This window comes from Magallana gigas, chromosome 2, assembly GCF_963853765.1.
Source record: "Magallana gigas chromosome 2, xbMagGiga1.1, whole genome shotgun sequence".
NCBI classification, from domain to species: domain Eukaryota; kingdom Metazoa; phylum Mollusca; class Bivalvia; order Ostreida; family Ostreidae; genus Magallana; species Magallana gigas.
This window is the reverse complement of record NC_088854.1, coordinates 13160386-13175720: the sequence shown is the minus strand read 5'-3', so window position 1 is coordinate 13175720 and position 15335 is coordinate 13160386. Positions and strand designations below refer to the sequence as shown.

Genomic DNA, 15335 nt, shown 5'->3' with positions numbered 1-15335 from the left:
TGGGAATGTTGAATCTTCTTGTCCAACATCGTGCCAATGCTCCAATGTGTTTGGTATTTGCAGACCAGGATTAACCAGCTTTCCGTCAGCCTTCCCAAGTCATTTCACTTCATTACAACTCAGTGGCACCTTTTCCTCTCGAAACCAGATTCCATCGATTGAGAGCAGCCATCTAAATTCCTTCCAGAAACTGGAGAGACTTTATATGGCTTTCAGCAATGTAGAATCCATAACAAGCTGCTCTTTGCCACCAACGTTGATCACACTGGAACTTTCTTTCAACAAAATTGGCGAAATAGCACAAAACACGTTAAAGGGGTTAACAAGACTCAACGTTTTGAATTTGTCTGGAAATAATGGCACTGAATTACAATTGTCTGCTTTCAACGATTTAGGAAGATTGACAGAATTATATCTGGCAGAGATGGGCTTAAAGAAACTGGACAAACGCTTATTAAACCGTCTTCCAATATTGAAGGTCTTAGACCTTCATGGAAACAAACTAAAGCAGTTGGACTGGAGCTTCACCAAGACCCCTACAAATCTGGCTTATATCGACATTTCCGGAAACATTTTTACGGAACTTTCCAATTCATCAATAATGACATTACCTCACATAAATAGTATCCACTTAAATGACAATGATTGGAAATGCACCTGTGCCTTGGAGTGGGTAAAAGTGCTTCCTAGTCCTATACCGGAATCTGTCACGTGTAGTACACCAGAATCTCTCCAATACATGTCCATTGTAAATGTCCCATCCTCCCAGCTAACCTGTGTACCGGCATCTGTAAGTTGCACTTCAACTTCAAGTACCGGCAAGTATCACTCCAGCCTCAATATTTCATGTACATTCGGAGGAGACCCTTTCCCTGACGTCATATGGACAAAGCCTGACAAGACGGAGTTGAGGCATTATAACTATGATTATCCAAATTACGAAGTATCTGAGACAGGTGTCCTTACCATAAAGTCATTGGACGTTGATGACAACGGCCAGTGGACGATTCAGGCTAACAATGTAAAAAAGCAGAATAAGGTCAACATGCAATTGATTGTGACTGATGTTCCAACTACAACTACCATCACCACAACCAGTACCACTACCATGAGTACTATCTCAACCACAACAAACAATAATACCACCAGGAAAACCATTCCTCCTACAACCAAGACCACCACTCCGACTACAACCACCGAAAAAACTACCATCGTTAAGCAGACGCCAGCGAAAAAGATCGCTCCAGTACTATCTACAGGAAACAATTTGAAAATGACATCAAAGACGGTGGAAGGTATATTCTCCATAAATACGATTTACATGATGGTTGCTGCTGCAGGTGGGGGCGTTTTCATTACCTCAATGATTTGCCTGGTAATTCATTGCTGTACATGGAAAAAGAAAACCTTCTCCAAAGTCGGTAACGAAACCGATGCAAGATCGTTTCGACACGGTCCGTAGCCTGATTCCGAGAAAAACACGAAGAATGCATAATATTGGGAGTTATGAACATAACAAATATCAGGCAGCTTTAAAGAGGATATAGATTAAGAGACCGGAATCTCATATTGAATTTACAATATGTACGGTATATGATTAACAAACGCTTAATCAACAACTGCAAAAGAATGCATGTAATCCTTATTGCTTTGTTTTGATCAAACAGTCATAATTGTTTTATGATGTTTTTGAAAATGCCTACAACTTAATCTTTGGTCGTTTTGTGTAAATATTTACATATTTATTACGATTTATATTGTTTTTGGTTTAATTTGATTTTTGATGAAAATTTAATTTTATGAAATCTAAAATCTCCTGAAATCAGAAAAAGGGGTTTGTTGCAATATAAAACATCCCTAATACAATAAATGATAACCGATAATTTAGGATTGTATGTGTTATTGTTTTATTGTGGGCTACGGCCACATACACTGACGAAAACACCTTTGCTTGTTGGTGTTTTTTTTTCGGTTTTCTACCATCCTACAATAAAATGATGGAACCAAATGATTGGTATTTCTCATGGATTTTAAACTACATACTATGCTTACCTGGCATAAATATCGGTGTTAGTTTCACTTAATCAAGTTTTGATTAATTATGTCAATCAGTATTGTGCTAGTTGCTATTAACTTTGTTTAAATTAAAAAAAAATCTATATAAAAATTAAATAGTACATAAAATTTGAGGGTTTTGTATCTACTCCACCTGAGGATGCTTCTGAGAGAGCTTCAGGTCCCTATGGTTTTTGAGAAGAAGAATTTTGAAAAATATCAACAAATGTTTATCTTGTTCTTTATCATCCCCATTTTAAAGAGTGTGTGGCAATTCATTTGAACAAATTTGAAATTTCCTTCACTCAATATTGCTTTGTGCAAAATTTGGTTAAAATTGGCTTAGTTGTTTTGATATAGTAGATGAAAATGTGACTAGTTTATGCAACGACAACAACGCCGACGACAGACAATGGACAAATTTTGATGAGAAAAGCTCACTTGAGTCTTTGGTTTGGGTGAGGAGACATTAAAATAGTAATACCTTTTAAAAAATCATTGCAATTTGTAAAAACAAAGATAAAATACAAAAATAAAAGATAAAATAAAATATAACAATTTCGTGACTCCTATGCAGCTAGACTTGTTTTTAGCCGAAAACAGAGTCCTGACTGTAGGCAGACATATCGCCAATGTTACTATAAATAGCACAACTTCAAAAGTAAACAAAAAACCAAACAGCGTCGAAGCAAAAGTTTCCGCTATACCAAATAGTTTTGTCAAAAGTGTTGGCATTTTGTTTCTTTTTTTTATTTTCCTATTAATAATGTGTTTTAAAAAACAAGACTGCATTTTGGACACATACAATGCGCATGAATTTCCATGAACTACTTTGCTGCGCGATGAAGAAATGGGGATTGAATATATATCACTTGTTGCAAAATTGAAAGCAGCAACTGTTGAACTTTTTTCTACTAGACAGACTTATTTTTGTTTATAGCCGCTTACAAAATTTGGTCGCTCTCTGACGCTTTGCCGACATTTAAATGCATGAGAGAGAGAGAGAGAGAGAGAGAGAGAGAGAGAGAGAGAGAGATTTTAAGTCTTTACTACACAATATGCATGAAGACACACCAAAAGAGCCCGGCTTTCAGTACTTCAGTACTTTGGTTATTATATGTATCTTGATACCAAGCTCCACATATGTCTGTCGCCAACATGTTTCTTTCCCATTTTTGGATAGAATATTTCTATCAAAATCCTCTTCTTGACAGATTGTTTCATGAACTGATACCCTGTTTTACTCTAGTGAATCTCTTGATACGCCGACAATAAGTTATTTACGTAGGAAAGAGAATCCGTATTATCTTTTCCTAGCATGCACTGTATGAACATGAACCTTTATTCAACAGTTCCAATACTATACATTAACACGTGCATAAAATTCCCTATTTTTAAAGAATCAACAGTCTTATTTTCTGTAATTTGTTTGAAGTAAAATTATCACCATGTCTCTATATGACGTATGCACCTGTAAAACGGAGAAATTGTGTTCATAGCTATTTCAGACTGAACGCTTCAACTGACAATATTTTCCAGAAATGAAAACACAAGGGTATAATTCAAGTTGCATTGTACTTATAAAAAAAAACCTTCTTATTTGTCATACTTACAAACAAAACTTGATTTTTATTTCAAATGAAATCGTGGGAAATTCCATAAAAATGCACTCAGAGCACAAGGGAAGCAATCAAAACAAACTTTACCCATCTTGAAGTAAATGCATGTATATACGTTCTTGCACTGGCTTTAAACGTCAGTTAAATCATCCACTTGTTAATTAGGTCTTGCAGCTGCAAGTGCAGATAGCAAATTAAAAATAAAGAAACTAATAAAAAGATAAGATATATTTTTCTTTACACACGTAAAATTTACTTAGTGATTTCAAGTATACTTCAGCCAAGGTAGAAAGCAATCGATTGATTTTACAACTAAATGTAAGGAGGTCGGGTAAAGATTAATAATAAAACATTTTATTATTTGAATATAATTCTTATGCAACCTAAAAAGCTCATGATATATGCTTCCATAGAGAAAAGAACTGTTATACAATTAAATTAAAACAATGCTGGAAAAACTGACGAATCTATTTATAATTACTAGTATTCTTTCAAATTCAAATTAAAACATCCTTGAATTTACGTCAATGTTGATTTATCCCTCCTTATCAATCCAACATGTATCTACTTTAACGACGTTTGCAACAAGTGATAGAATATAGGATACAGCAAGAAAATGAAAATGTGGCTTAAGTTTAGTAAAGTTAATTTGGAAGAATAAAAAATTTATTACATTTATCTACATGTATTTGAATTTGGGGTTTTTTTTTTCATTTATTTACATATTTTACAAAAATGACATTATTAAACATTTATTCTACGGATATTAATTTGAATACTAATTGTAAATATGACAATATTATACCATATTTCATTTACTATATACTTGTACTTGATTATGTTTTTGAATGTATCACTAGTAGAGGACTAGGGTATTGAAAATTGTGTCAACTCCCTTTGACATCTGTAATGAGCATGGAGAATAAATAGCATACATAACATGTTGCCTGTTCCCAAGTTATCTGTGTATGTATGTACCCGAGTAATACATTCATGAGAGAAAGATATTTCATTTTTGAGAGTTTCAGATATTTATTTTTAAAAAAATTCCGTGATGCTGTTATGGTTTTGGTAATTATATAATCCAGTGGGTTAAAATATTAAACATAAATTTTAAGGCTTCAGTGTTGCAAAGTGGCTTTTTATCTAATTACTTCTCTATTGAAAGAGGTTGTAGACAGGGAGACCCTTTTGCACCCTATTTATTCCTCCTTTGTGCTGAAATACTTTCAATTCTTATTAAATAAAACAATAAAATAAAGGGTATTACAATAAACAGTAAAGAACATTAAATAAGTCAATATGCAGATGACACAGCTCTTATTTTGGATGGTTAACCTACTTCACTATTTGCATCTTTAGATACTCTAGACTTTTATTCAAACATTTCTGGGTTGAAAATAAATAGTTCAAAAACAAATATTATATGGATTGGCTAAAAAAAATTCTCAAATCAGGTCTTTCACCACACGAGATGGAAACTAGATTGGGGCTCAACAACGTTTAGTTTACTGGGTATTAACTTTTCTGACGATCTTGAAAAAGTTACTGAGTTAAACTATTCTATACAAGTTCCAAAAATTAAAAGCATGCTTCAACAATGGAAAAGAAGAAACCTTACACCAATTGGACGTGTGACGGTAGTGAAATATCTAGTTTTTCCAAAAATCAATCATTTATTTATGTATTTACCTACTCCTAAAGAGGTAATCACCACATTGAACAAAGATATTTTTGAATTTTTTTTGGAATGCCAAATGTGATAAAATAAAACGTGCAGTGGTTATTCAAGTATATCAAAGAGGCGGTTTAAAAAAGTTGTATATTAACAAGTTTATTCTGTCATTAAAATGTTCATGGATTAAAAGATTAATTGTTGGACATAGGTCATGGACTTCCATATTGAAGGCCATTAATGGTGAAGACTTTGTCAACTTGTTACTTGATTTTGGTGATGCATTTATTACTGAATGTGTTATTCCCAAAAATAATAATTTTTGGAAAGATGTATTTAAATCAATGCTCTATGTTATAAAATCTTTTGATGATAATTATATTGAAGAAAACTTTTTATTTATGCCTATTTGGTATAATAGTCATATTAGAGTTGGTATGAAAACATTGTTTATAAAAAGTTGGTACAAAAAAGGTGTAAAGGTCATCAATGACCTTCTAGATGATATTGGAAATTTTTTGTCACATGTATGTTTTATAAAAAAAATTGATTAGCATATTTGTACAATGCAATACAACAGTATAGTTAGTGCTATATCAACATATCTAAAATCCTCTCTACCAGTATATATCAAATGTTTATTTAAGAGATCCTTTACTCCATATATTCCATTATATTACAAACCTTTTCTTTTGCAAGACAAATGTACAAAACCCATCTACAAACAACTAATTGCCTGTAAAATAACCCCAACTGCAATGCTTAAGTGGAATTCAGAGTTGGTACAATATGGGGTAGAAATTTGTGTTTATGATGCTTTTAATGTATGTTTTAAGACAACCATGACTCATCTTTTCAATGGTTACAATACAGATTACTTCATAGAATTCTTCCTGTAAATTACTATTTGAAAAAAATCAATGTTGTATCTTCTGATTGCTGTTCCTTCTGTGAACGGGATGTTGAGACAATCCAACATGTTTTTGTAAGCTGTGAAAAAATATCAACAATTTGGAGCAACCTAAGCATGCATATTTACCAATATACTTCTATACGAATTGATTTCAATGTTATCAATATTTTATTTGGTGAACTCCCATTGTCAAAAGACAATAAAGTTGTAAACTTTATAATTTTGTATACAAAACAATATTTATTTTGCTGTCTGAAAAAAGATATACTGCCTAGTCTATCAGGGCTGTTATTTTATCTATATAACAAATACAAAATTGAAAAATATAATTCCGTGATGCTAGTTAGATATATGATTTTGAAACAAACTTTGTTCAGATTTCCAAGTGATTTGAATATATCTCTGTATAGATATGCAATGGAAAGGTATGCAAACCTACATAATAATAAATACATTTTTTATCAGGAATTCAAAGTAAATCATTTGTGATTTTGTTTTTGTCTTAAAACAATAAAAAGTTACTTAAATTACTGTTAATTCAATTTTAAAGACATTATTTAAGCATTGAATGCTTATTTTTGGATGTCCTCGGTCCTATAACACACTAAGCGCGGCAGACAAATTGAATACCGCGCGATATTGAAAATTGTTGCGAATAGCTAGTACTAGTAATTGGCTAAATTCAGTTTCCCTGGTTTAAGATAACGAATCTTCACATGTTTACTTCCGCATGTAAAAGCTATTATGTTATACAATTTGATGTGCATAAAATTACAAAAAGGGTGTTTATAATAATACTGATTTTATTAAGACCATTTTCACGTACTTTTTTATCATTATGAAAATATCTTTTAAACATGTACAATTCCTTTTTATTCATTCTTTTCATAAGTTTCAAAATGATATTTTGATATTTTTTAAACCGTTCACTAGTATCCAGTTATCAATTTTTGGTGTCGTTTTTTTAATTAATGCGAATTTCAATTTAATTGCATTAAAACAACCATTCCCAGGTAATTATTTCAATGTGAAAATCACTTTTTTTGGCTTGATGAAAATAAAAAAATATCGAATTTCTTTTGTCGGTTAAAATAAACTTTGTGATACGTCGAACACGTTTGTGTCGTAGATTTATGTTGAAATATTTCAAACCATTATTGATTTTTAAGATTGATTTTTTAAAGGAATTTCGAATTTAACGATTGTATGTAATTTACTAGTAACATTAAGGTTCCTTGCACCCAGTCAAAATCCTTCTTTTTCTACCACCCTCACCAAACTTCCTCAAATAAATTGCGGCTTTCGAGTAGGTTTAAAAGAGGATTCACACTTCTTCACATATATTAAGTAATTGAAACCATTCCTGATTTATCACATTTATCAGAATTGTTGCCTTTTAAGTTTACTGCATTTAAAAGCAAGGCAATTCGGAACATTTCCTGACTGAACCAGTCTTTGTTTAGATGTATAATCAAAAGTAACACATAGGCGTCGGAACCGGGGGGAGGGGGGTTAGCCCCCAACTTTTTTCAAAGTTAGACCCAACCATTAGGCACATAGCATCATAGAGGGTTCAGCCCCCCCCCCCCCCCCGCTTTTTTCGCAGAAATCATAATTGTTACTAAATTTACCTTGAAAAGATTGAAATATTGAGTTCTTTTTGGAGTCATAATTATACTAGCCCCCCCCCCCCCCCTCTCCACGGATTAGGAATTTCATGATTTGGAAAAAGATTTTTTGGGGTTTTGGTATGGTAATAATTTTTGGGGAACTATGAGTACCCTCCCCCCCCTCCCCCCCCCCCCGGGATTAAGATTTTCATGATTTTGGGAATAATTTTTTTATTTGTTCCTTGCTTTAAAGATTTCTGAGGATTAGTCTAGCCCCCCCCCCCTCACTTTCAGTTTGCTTCCGACGCCACTGTTACAAATAAACCATTTGAAATGTGCCTTGTAATTGAATGAGGAAGTTTTTTATCATGTGTTTAAATTAGAGAAAGTTGCAGATTAATATAATATAACGTCCAAAGTATATTTTATTTGGTTGACCATCATGCATATTTACATTCAAAACTGAGATAGAACAGGAATTCTTATGTTTTTTTCTGTAAAATATTAGGTAATACACGTTATTAGTTACATGTTTTAATTTCATAAACAATTTTATAGCAAGACACTTATTAAATTAAGAGCATACTTTTGTTGTTTTTATTAACGTAATAATGTATTCGAAAATTTGGTGTAGTTGTTTCTTTTTGTGGGTCAAATTGCTAAAGATAGTAAACCAGTTCAAATTTTCTTAAAAGAATGTGAAAAATTGAAAAAGCATATCAGAATTTTATTGCTAATATTATTCAGCTCCTTTGTAAATATTTCCTTGCTTATTTATTTGTTCGTCCTAGTTGTTTATGTATACTTTTCATTTCCTTTTTAAAAATTTAATTGTGTATTTAAAACTACTATTTGTTTATTTGTTCTGAATATTAAACATGTAGGGTGCAAATGTAAGGTTAAATAATAGTTGTAAATATTAAATTAACATTCATGTGTATCACTAAGAGAGTTTTTGAAAATTGTGTCCAATCCCTTTATTAGCTGTACATAAAATATGTTCGAGGTAATGATCTTTGATACTAGTAAATAAATTTAAGCGATTTGAAAAAATCTCATTATCTCGGGGGACCTTGTGGATGATATTTGTAAAATTTGGGGAGATTTTTCTCTTCAACACATGTCCTGGTCAGGTGATCAAGTGTTTCGAATGAATCCCAGAAACGTATTGCTAACATAAGTATGTGTATATCAACCTTTAGCGGGACATGTCATTGAAGCCGCAATAGCAGGTGAAAGGCACAGGTAAACATCGCTATCCAGGACAGTTGACCAAATCTAAAGGAAAATTTCAGACGCCTTTGAATAATCATACAATGCAGGGAAGTAAAAGCCCCATAACAGTGATTTCATATGTACTTATTGTTGTGAGTTTTGGAGATGTTGAATCTTCTTGTCCAACAAAGTGCCAATGTTCCAATGATTCTGCTATTTGCAGACCAGGATTAACCAACTTTCCGTCAGCATTCCCAAGTCATTTCACTTCATTACAACTCAGTGGCACCTTTTCCTCTCGAAACCAGATTCCGTTGATTGAAAGTAAAAATCTTAATTCCTTCCAGAAACTGGAGAGACTTTATATGGCTTTCAGCAATGTAGAATCCATAACAAGCGGTTCTTTGCCAACAACATTGATTACACTGGATTTTTCTTTCAACAAAATTGGCGAAATAGCACAAAACACGTTAAAGGGGTTAACAAGACTCAGAGTTCTGAATTTATCTGGAAATAATGGTACTGAATTACAATTGTCTGCTTTCAACGATTTAGGAAGATTGACAGAATTATATCTGGCAGAGATGAGCTTAAAGAAACTGGACAAACGCTTATTAGACCATCTTCCAATATTGAAGGTCTTAGACCTTCATGGAAACAAACTTAAACGGTTGGACTGGAGCTTCACGAAGACCCTTACAAATATGGCTTATATTGATATAGCTGGAAACCTATTTACAGAACTTTCCAATTCATCAATAATGACATTACCACACATAAAGAGTATCCACTTAAATGACAACGATTGGAAATGCACTTGTGCCTTGGAGTGGGTAAACGTGCTTCTTAGTCCTATACCGGAATCTGTTACGTGTAGTACACCAAAATCTCTCCAATACATGTCCATTGTAAATGTCCCATCCTCCCAGCTAACCTGTGTACCGGCATCTGTAAGTTGTTCTTCAACTTCAAGTACCGGCAAGTATCACTCCAGCCTCAATATTTCATGTACATTTGGAGGAGACCCATTCCCTGACGTCATTTGGACAAAGCCTGATGGGACGGAGTTGAAGTACTATAATTATGACAATCCAAATTACGAGGTATCTGAGACAGGTGTCCTAACCATAAAGTCATTGGACGTTGATGACGACGGTCAGTGGACAGTCCAGGCTAACAATGTGAAGAAACAAAATGTGGTGAACATTCAAGTGACCGTAACCGATATTCCAACTACCACTACCCCCATCACCCCGACAACAACCATGACTGCCACACAGACAACAGCCCCAGCAGAAAACCAGACAACGTCCAAGCCTATGGGAGGGATGTCCATTTACATCACTGTGGCAGTGGTAGTGGGCATAGCTCTTATTATCCTCATGATTTGTCTGATCATATACTGCATAAAGCCCGCTTTCTGGAAACAAAACCGTTGCCATGCCTTTCCGAAACGGTCCGAGAGGATCGGAACCTAATTCGAAGGTGATCATGCAAACTGAATGGGATAAGTTTTTTCTATCGTAGCAGTAGCCGGTTTTATAAAGGAAAAAAGAGTAAAACAAATTAATATGTGGTGATAATTGCGTGAATCAAAGAAATGCATGCATCTTAAACGAAATTTCTGTTGATTGTGTGATTCATGTTTTATTAGATTATGTATTGAATAAATATATCTTCTCACTCAAAATCGAATTATTGGGTTAAAGAAGAAAACTATTATCTCATATTTATTCCGAAATTTATATTTTTTCTCATATCAAAATCATCCATTTCAATTGTGACCAAAAATTGGGTTACACACCTTTGTCAGTTGTATTAGCTAAAAAGAAATTTGGATACTACATGTTTATTTCTAAATCAAAAACACAGTTACATGTATAGTCTCATTCCAGTAACAGTGATAAGGGTTTCGGTTTCGTACGATATCTATGTTTATAATGCATATAAACATGTACTATATGATATTTATTGGTAAATCCTGTCTAAAAGTCGAACATACGCATACTTTAGAACTGATGTATCAAATCCCAATTTTTCAGCAATTTAAATACAGTTCAAGATCAATTGTACAAATAAAAACCAAAATATGTTTTTTTTTTCTACAGTGTAAATGAATTATATAGTAAAATGTGCACGAGTTCTCAATATTTCAATGCAATATATATATTCTTCACCTTTTAGATTAAATCATAATAAAAATCAGTACTTTTATTTATTCATTGATGGCTTTGATATCATAAATGAACACTTCATTTAGGATAAAGTGAATTCGTAATAAGCATTTTTTTAAATACATAATCTAATTTGAGGGAAATTATCACGATTTGATATGAAAATTTTCCTTTTCCATCATAGAGCTTTTTAATGGTTAACTTTGTATTCCGGCAATTTTAACACAATATCTGTGTCAGGTGTCAATTTATAGGTGAGGTACATAGCTTAGAATTCTTTGTAAATTAAGCAAGCTCTTGTCAGGTTTTTGTTAAAAAGGTTATATATATTGGTAAAGGTTTTAATCTTTATCTCTTTTTCTATTTTTACATTTAATCACAAGAACAATTAATCAGTTTCTGGCGTTTGCAGTTTGTCGTTTTCTTTTTCTTTTTAAGATCTATTTGTCAAATAAAATGGGGCACGAAACCGTAAAACTTGTTACTATATAACGGTATAAGCACTTTTGCTTTTGCAATCAAAGTGCTAAATACCAATACAAATGCGCAAGGTTTGGCGCGCGAAGACATTATTCTTTTTACAACACAAACATTGCAATAACTCTCAAACTGCATGACGTATACCTGCCCATAGTGAATGATGTAGATATAGATAAAGCACAGATAAATTCACCTTATTGGAGCTCCACCTCTGGCTCGGCCGGGATTTGAACTCATAACCCTGGAACCCATTCTCCTAGCAGTGAGGGGCCACTGCGCTAACCACAATCGTAACCTTTAAATCATCACACATTCCTAATTTATGAAAATCTTTTAACCTTTGAAAAACATAAAACAAAAAATTAATGCTTATGCTAAACAAACAAAAATTCAGCCATTAGGTGACCTAAAACAACGACATAAAAATGACAACTTGGAGTCGAAATAAAATTTACATAGATGTAGCAAGTAGTCCAAAAATCATTAATGGAACTATAACAGTTTAATGTCTTCTTGGAAAACTTTTAACCCCTTTTTGATTAAGAATTTAGCGCATTTGGTGAAGGTAGTGAAGTAATAGGAAAATTAACAACATAGACTCATTTTGTGCAAATCGAGGTGTTCTTTATACATTTAAACCCCAACCCCAAAAGTGGAGAGAAAACTGACATGTATAATTTTTATCCATTTGATTTGTTTCCCTTCGTACAATTTTCTTTCCATATTGTACATGTATATTGCTCTATATTGTGTATTTATTTCGTACTTTATAGTTTTTATTTGTATTGTATTTTTTTTAAATTAGAGTTATTTGTTTAAATTCAAAACTGTATTGGTTGATTTTCATTTGTATTATTAATTGAAAAAACTCGCATATAGTTTACTTTTCATTTGTATGTTAAGGTTTATGTAGTATCATGCATTTACATGTGTAGGATTTTTTTTACTAGTATTAGACTGCCTAACACCAATATGTGTTTTTAAATTTTCATTGCCTTTTTTTAGAGATTTTTTTAAATAATGGTTTGTTATATTGAAAGGATTTCATTGGTATAATTTAGTCCTACATGTAAAACAAACTGGGTTCAAACCAAAGTTTTTAGATGATTTGAAAGAGATGGTAAGTCGCCAGTATGAAGATTTCCAAAAGAAAAAAAAGTTGTGAATGGATCAAAATGCCTCTAAAACAATGAGTAGAATTAAGATTACAGATGCGCGGTGATTCATAACTATTGGTTTCATCGGTTTGTATTTAAATTTGAATTATTTGATATCTGTATTATACTTTGTATTAGTACAAAGAGAAAAAAATAAAGGTTCTTTTTCATTATCATTAGTCATAAGCAACAAGCTGGTTTCTAAAACCCTTTCAGCAAAACACATTTACTTCTGGCGAAAAAAAATGATTTTAAGGATCAGTACAATCGTATTTTTTCCAATACAAATAAAAATTTATATATTACAAGTGGAAAAACCCAAATATTGCGATATGTGACGTGCCATTAAAAACCACATTAACATAAAATAGACTTAGTGTCAACTTAATTTATTTGACAAGATAATTTTCTTTTGATTTGAACTTGTCGTTTTTCAAATAACCCTGTAGTATACTTGTAGTAAGTGAACCTTAAACTTCTTCTAAAACTACAACTTGATTTCTATTATTACAAGCCAATTATCTGAAATGTTGTTGCTTAACAATCTTTAATTTTTTTTTTAATTTATATGGTATTTCAAAAACTTTGAAATATGTATGTTACAGTATGTTATGGTTAAGATTTTGATTATGTTGACTATCATTTATAATATCTGTTTATCTTAAATAAACGTGTTTATATTCAATATTATCCAGTGTAAGACAAATGGCATTCTTATTTGGTAAATACATGTTTACGAGTTAAAAATTTGAAAGATTTATCCCTACAGTAGTTCTAAAACGTATCTTCAAAATAACGATGACAAATACAGACGTTTGAACAAGCACAGCGTATAAACTCTAAATATTTCAGAACAACGCGGTAGAATTTTCTGACACATCCGTATATTTGGTTTAATTTTTCGATCTTGAAATATTTTAACATGTTCAAAAGTGCAGGGAAGGAAATAAAAACAAGTTGAACTTAGCGAGAACTGATGTATATCAATAAGTACATTGTTGTAACTGTCTTCTGTACGTCAGCCTAATCATCTTCTTGTATATAAAACCTTGCTGTTGTAAGTGAAGACAGCTAATGAAAATGAATTCGAAACTAATAACTCATAAAAAGATACTTCCTTGTAAATGTAAACAATATATTTTGTAGATTTTCTGATTAGCCAAGCACGTAAGGCAGTCGATTAAAATAGAGTGGCGCCTGAATGAATAGATTTTCAGAGATTGGGGGTAGATTCATCATAAAACTGTTCAAGCTATTTTGAGCAAAATCATCTTGTAGTAACAATCTCTTGTTGAATCGAAACTATATTTCCCCCTTACGTTAAATGTGTTCTTGCTATATCATTGACTGTTTAAGACAATCAAACTATATCAACCACCTTTGAGACAATTGAATTTTTTTTATCATTTTCCCTTTTTTAATCTTTAAAACTCTCAAAACTGGGTCTTTAAAAACGAGTTACTTCTCTTTAAATATGAAAAATGTAAAAAATAATAATCAATTTACAACAATAATCAATTTGCGCGATACTCTCTCTCTCTCTCTCTCATATTATCTCTTAAGGATTAAATTATTATATGTCAACCCTTCTCTCTCTCTCTCTCTCTCTCTCTCTCTCTCTCTCTCTCTCTCTCTCTCTCTCTCTCTCTGAGAGAATGTCTATCGCATGTATAACTGTAATAAACATAAAAGTGTTTAAGTAATTCGTACCTGTGCATACCTCAGCAATACATTCATAAAAAGACGAAACACATGTATTTCATTGATGAGAAATATAAAATATCTGTTTCAGTTGAAAAATAAGACTCTCTTGATCTTATAGATGATATCCGTGAAATATATGCTCATTTTGAAACAAGTCTTGCTCAGGTGTTCCCATGTCCTGAATGAATCTCTGTAGGTAACGACCTTGATTTGCAAGTTCGTTGAACATTTGAAAAACTTCCCTACCCCCTGCCACCCCCCTCTCCCATCGGCTATATAATTACGTGATTAATAAAATTCCAAGGCATTATCAACATTTACAAATCAGAAATACATATTACATACAACTTGGGTTAAACATTGTAATATGCAGAAATGGTTTTATTTAACCAAGAGCAAATATTATGGTATTTGTTATAAATTTCAAATCTCAATGCTGTTCTGCATATCTGATTTATCTAAATGCAACTTATATAATAGAAATTTACAAGTACAGATCTTAATCATGAAATTGTCCGGACTGCAAATTAAGATATAATATAAATTGAATATTAGTCATGTATTATGATAGTATTATGTTCTTAGAAGTTTTTTACCCGGTTATATAACCGGGATGTTAATTGGAAGTCGACGAGGTAGATAAGGTACTGTATATATATCTACCCGATTAAAAGGATATTACCAAAAAGTTTCATTTGACGCCTGTCAAAATCTCCGCTAATTTTGCCTATTA

The 15335-nt window shown here is 32.3% G+C and overlaps 1 protein-coding gene across 1 annotated transcript; it reads left to right on the top strand.

Moving 5' to 3' along the window:
* The first annotated feature begins 424 nt into the window (after positions 1-424).
* On the top strand, positions 425-10565 carry LOC105338461 (peroxidasin). Its single transcript, XM_066076636.1, has 3 exons — positions 425-1295; positions 9643-9757; positions 10061-10565. The coding sequence occupies exons 1-3, from the start codon at positions 425-427 to the stop codon at positions 10563-10565; spliced, it is 1491 nt and encodes a 496-aa protein (XP_065932708.1).
* Positions 10566-15335: the final 4770 nt, after the last annotated feature.

Excerpts from the sequence above, each read along its gene's own strand:
- LOC105338461 (XM_066076636.1), top strand. The coding sequence starts at position 425 with ATGGGCTTAAAGAAACTGGACAAACGCTTATTAAACCGTCTTCCAATA. Across the intron at positions 1,296-9,642 it reads GACATCAAAGACGGTGGAAG|GAAGATTGACAGAATTATAT; the intron begins GTATATTCTCCA and ends TCAACGATTTAG. Across the intron at positions 9,758-10,060 it reads CATGGAAACAAACTTAAACG|TACCGGCAAGTATCACTCCA; the intron begins GTTGGACTGGAG and ends TTCAACTTCAAG.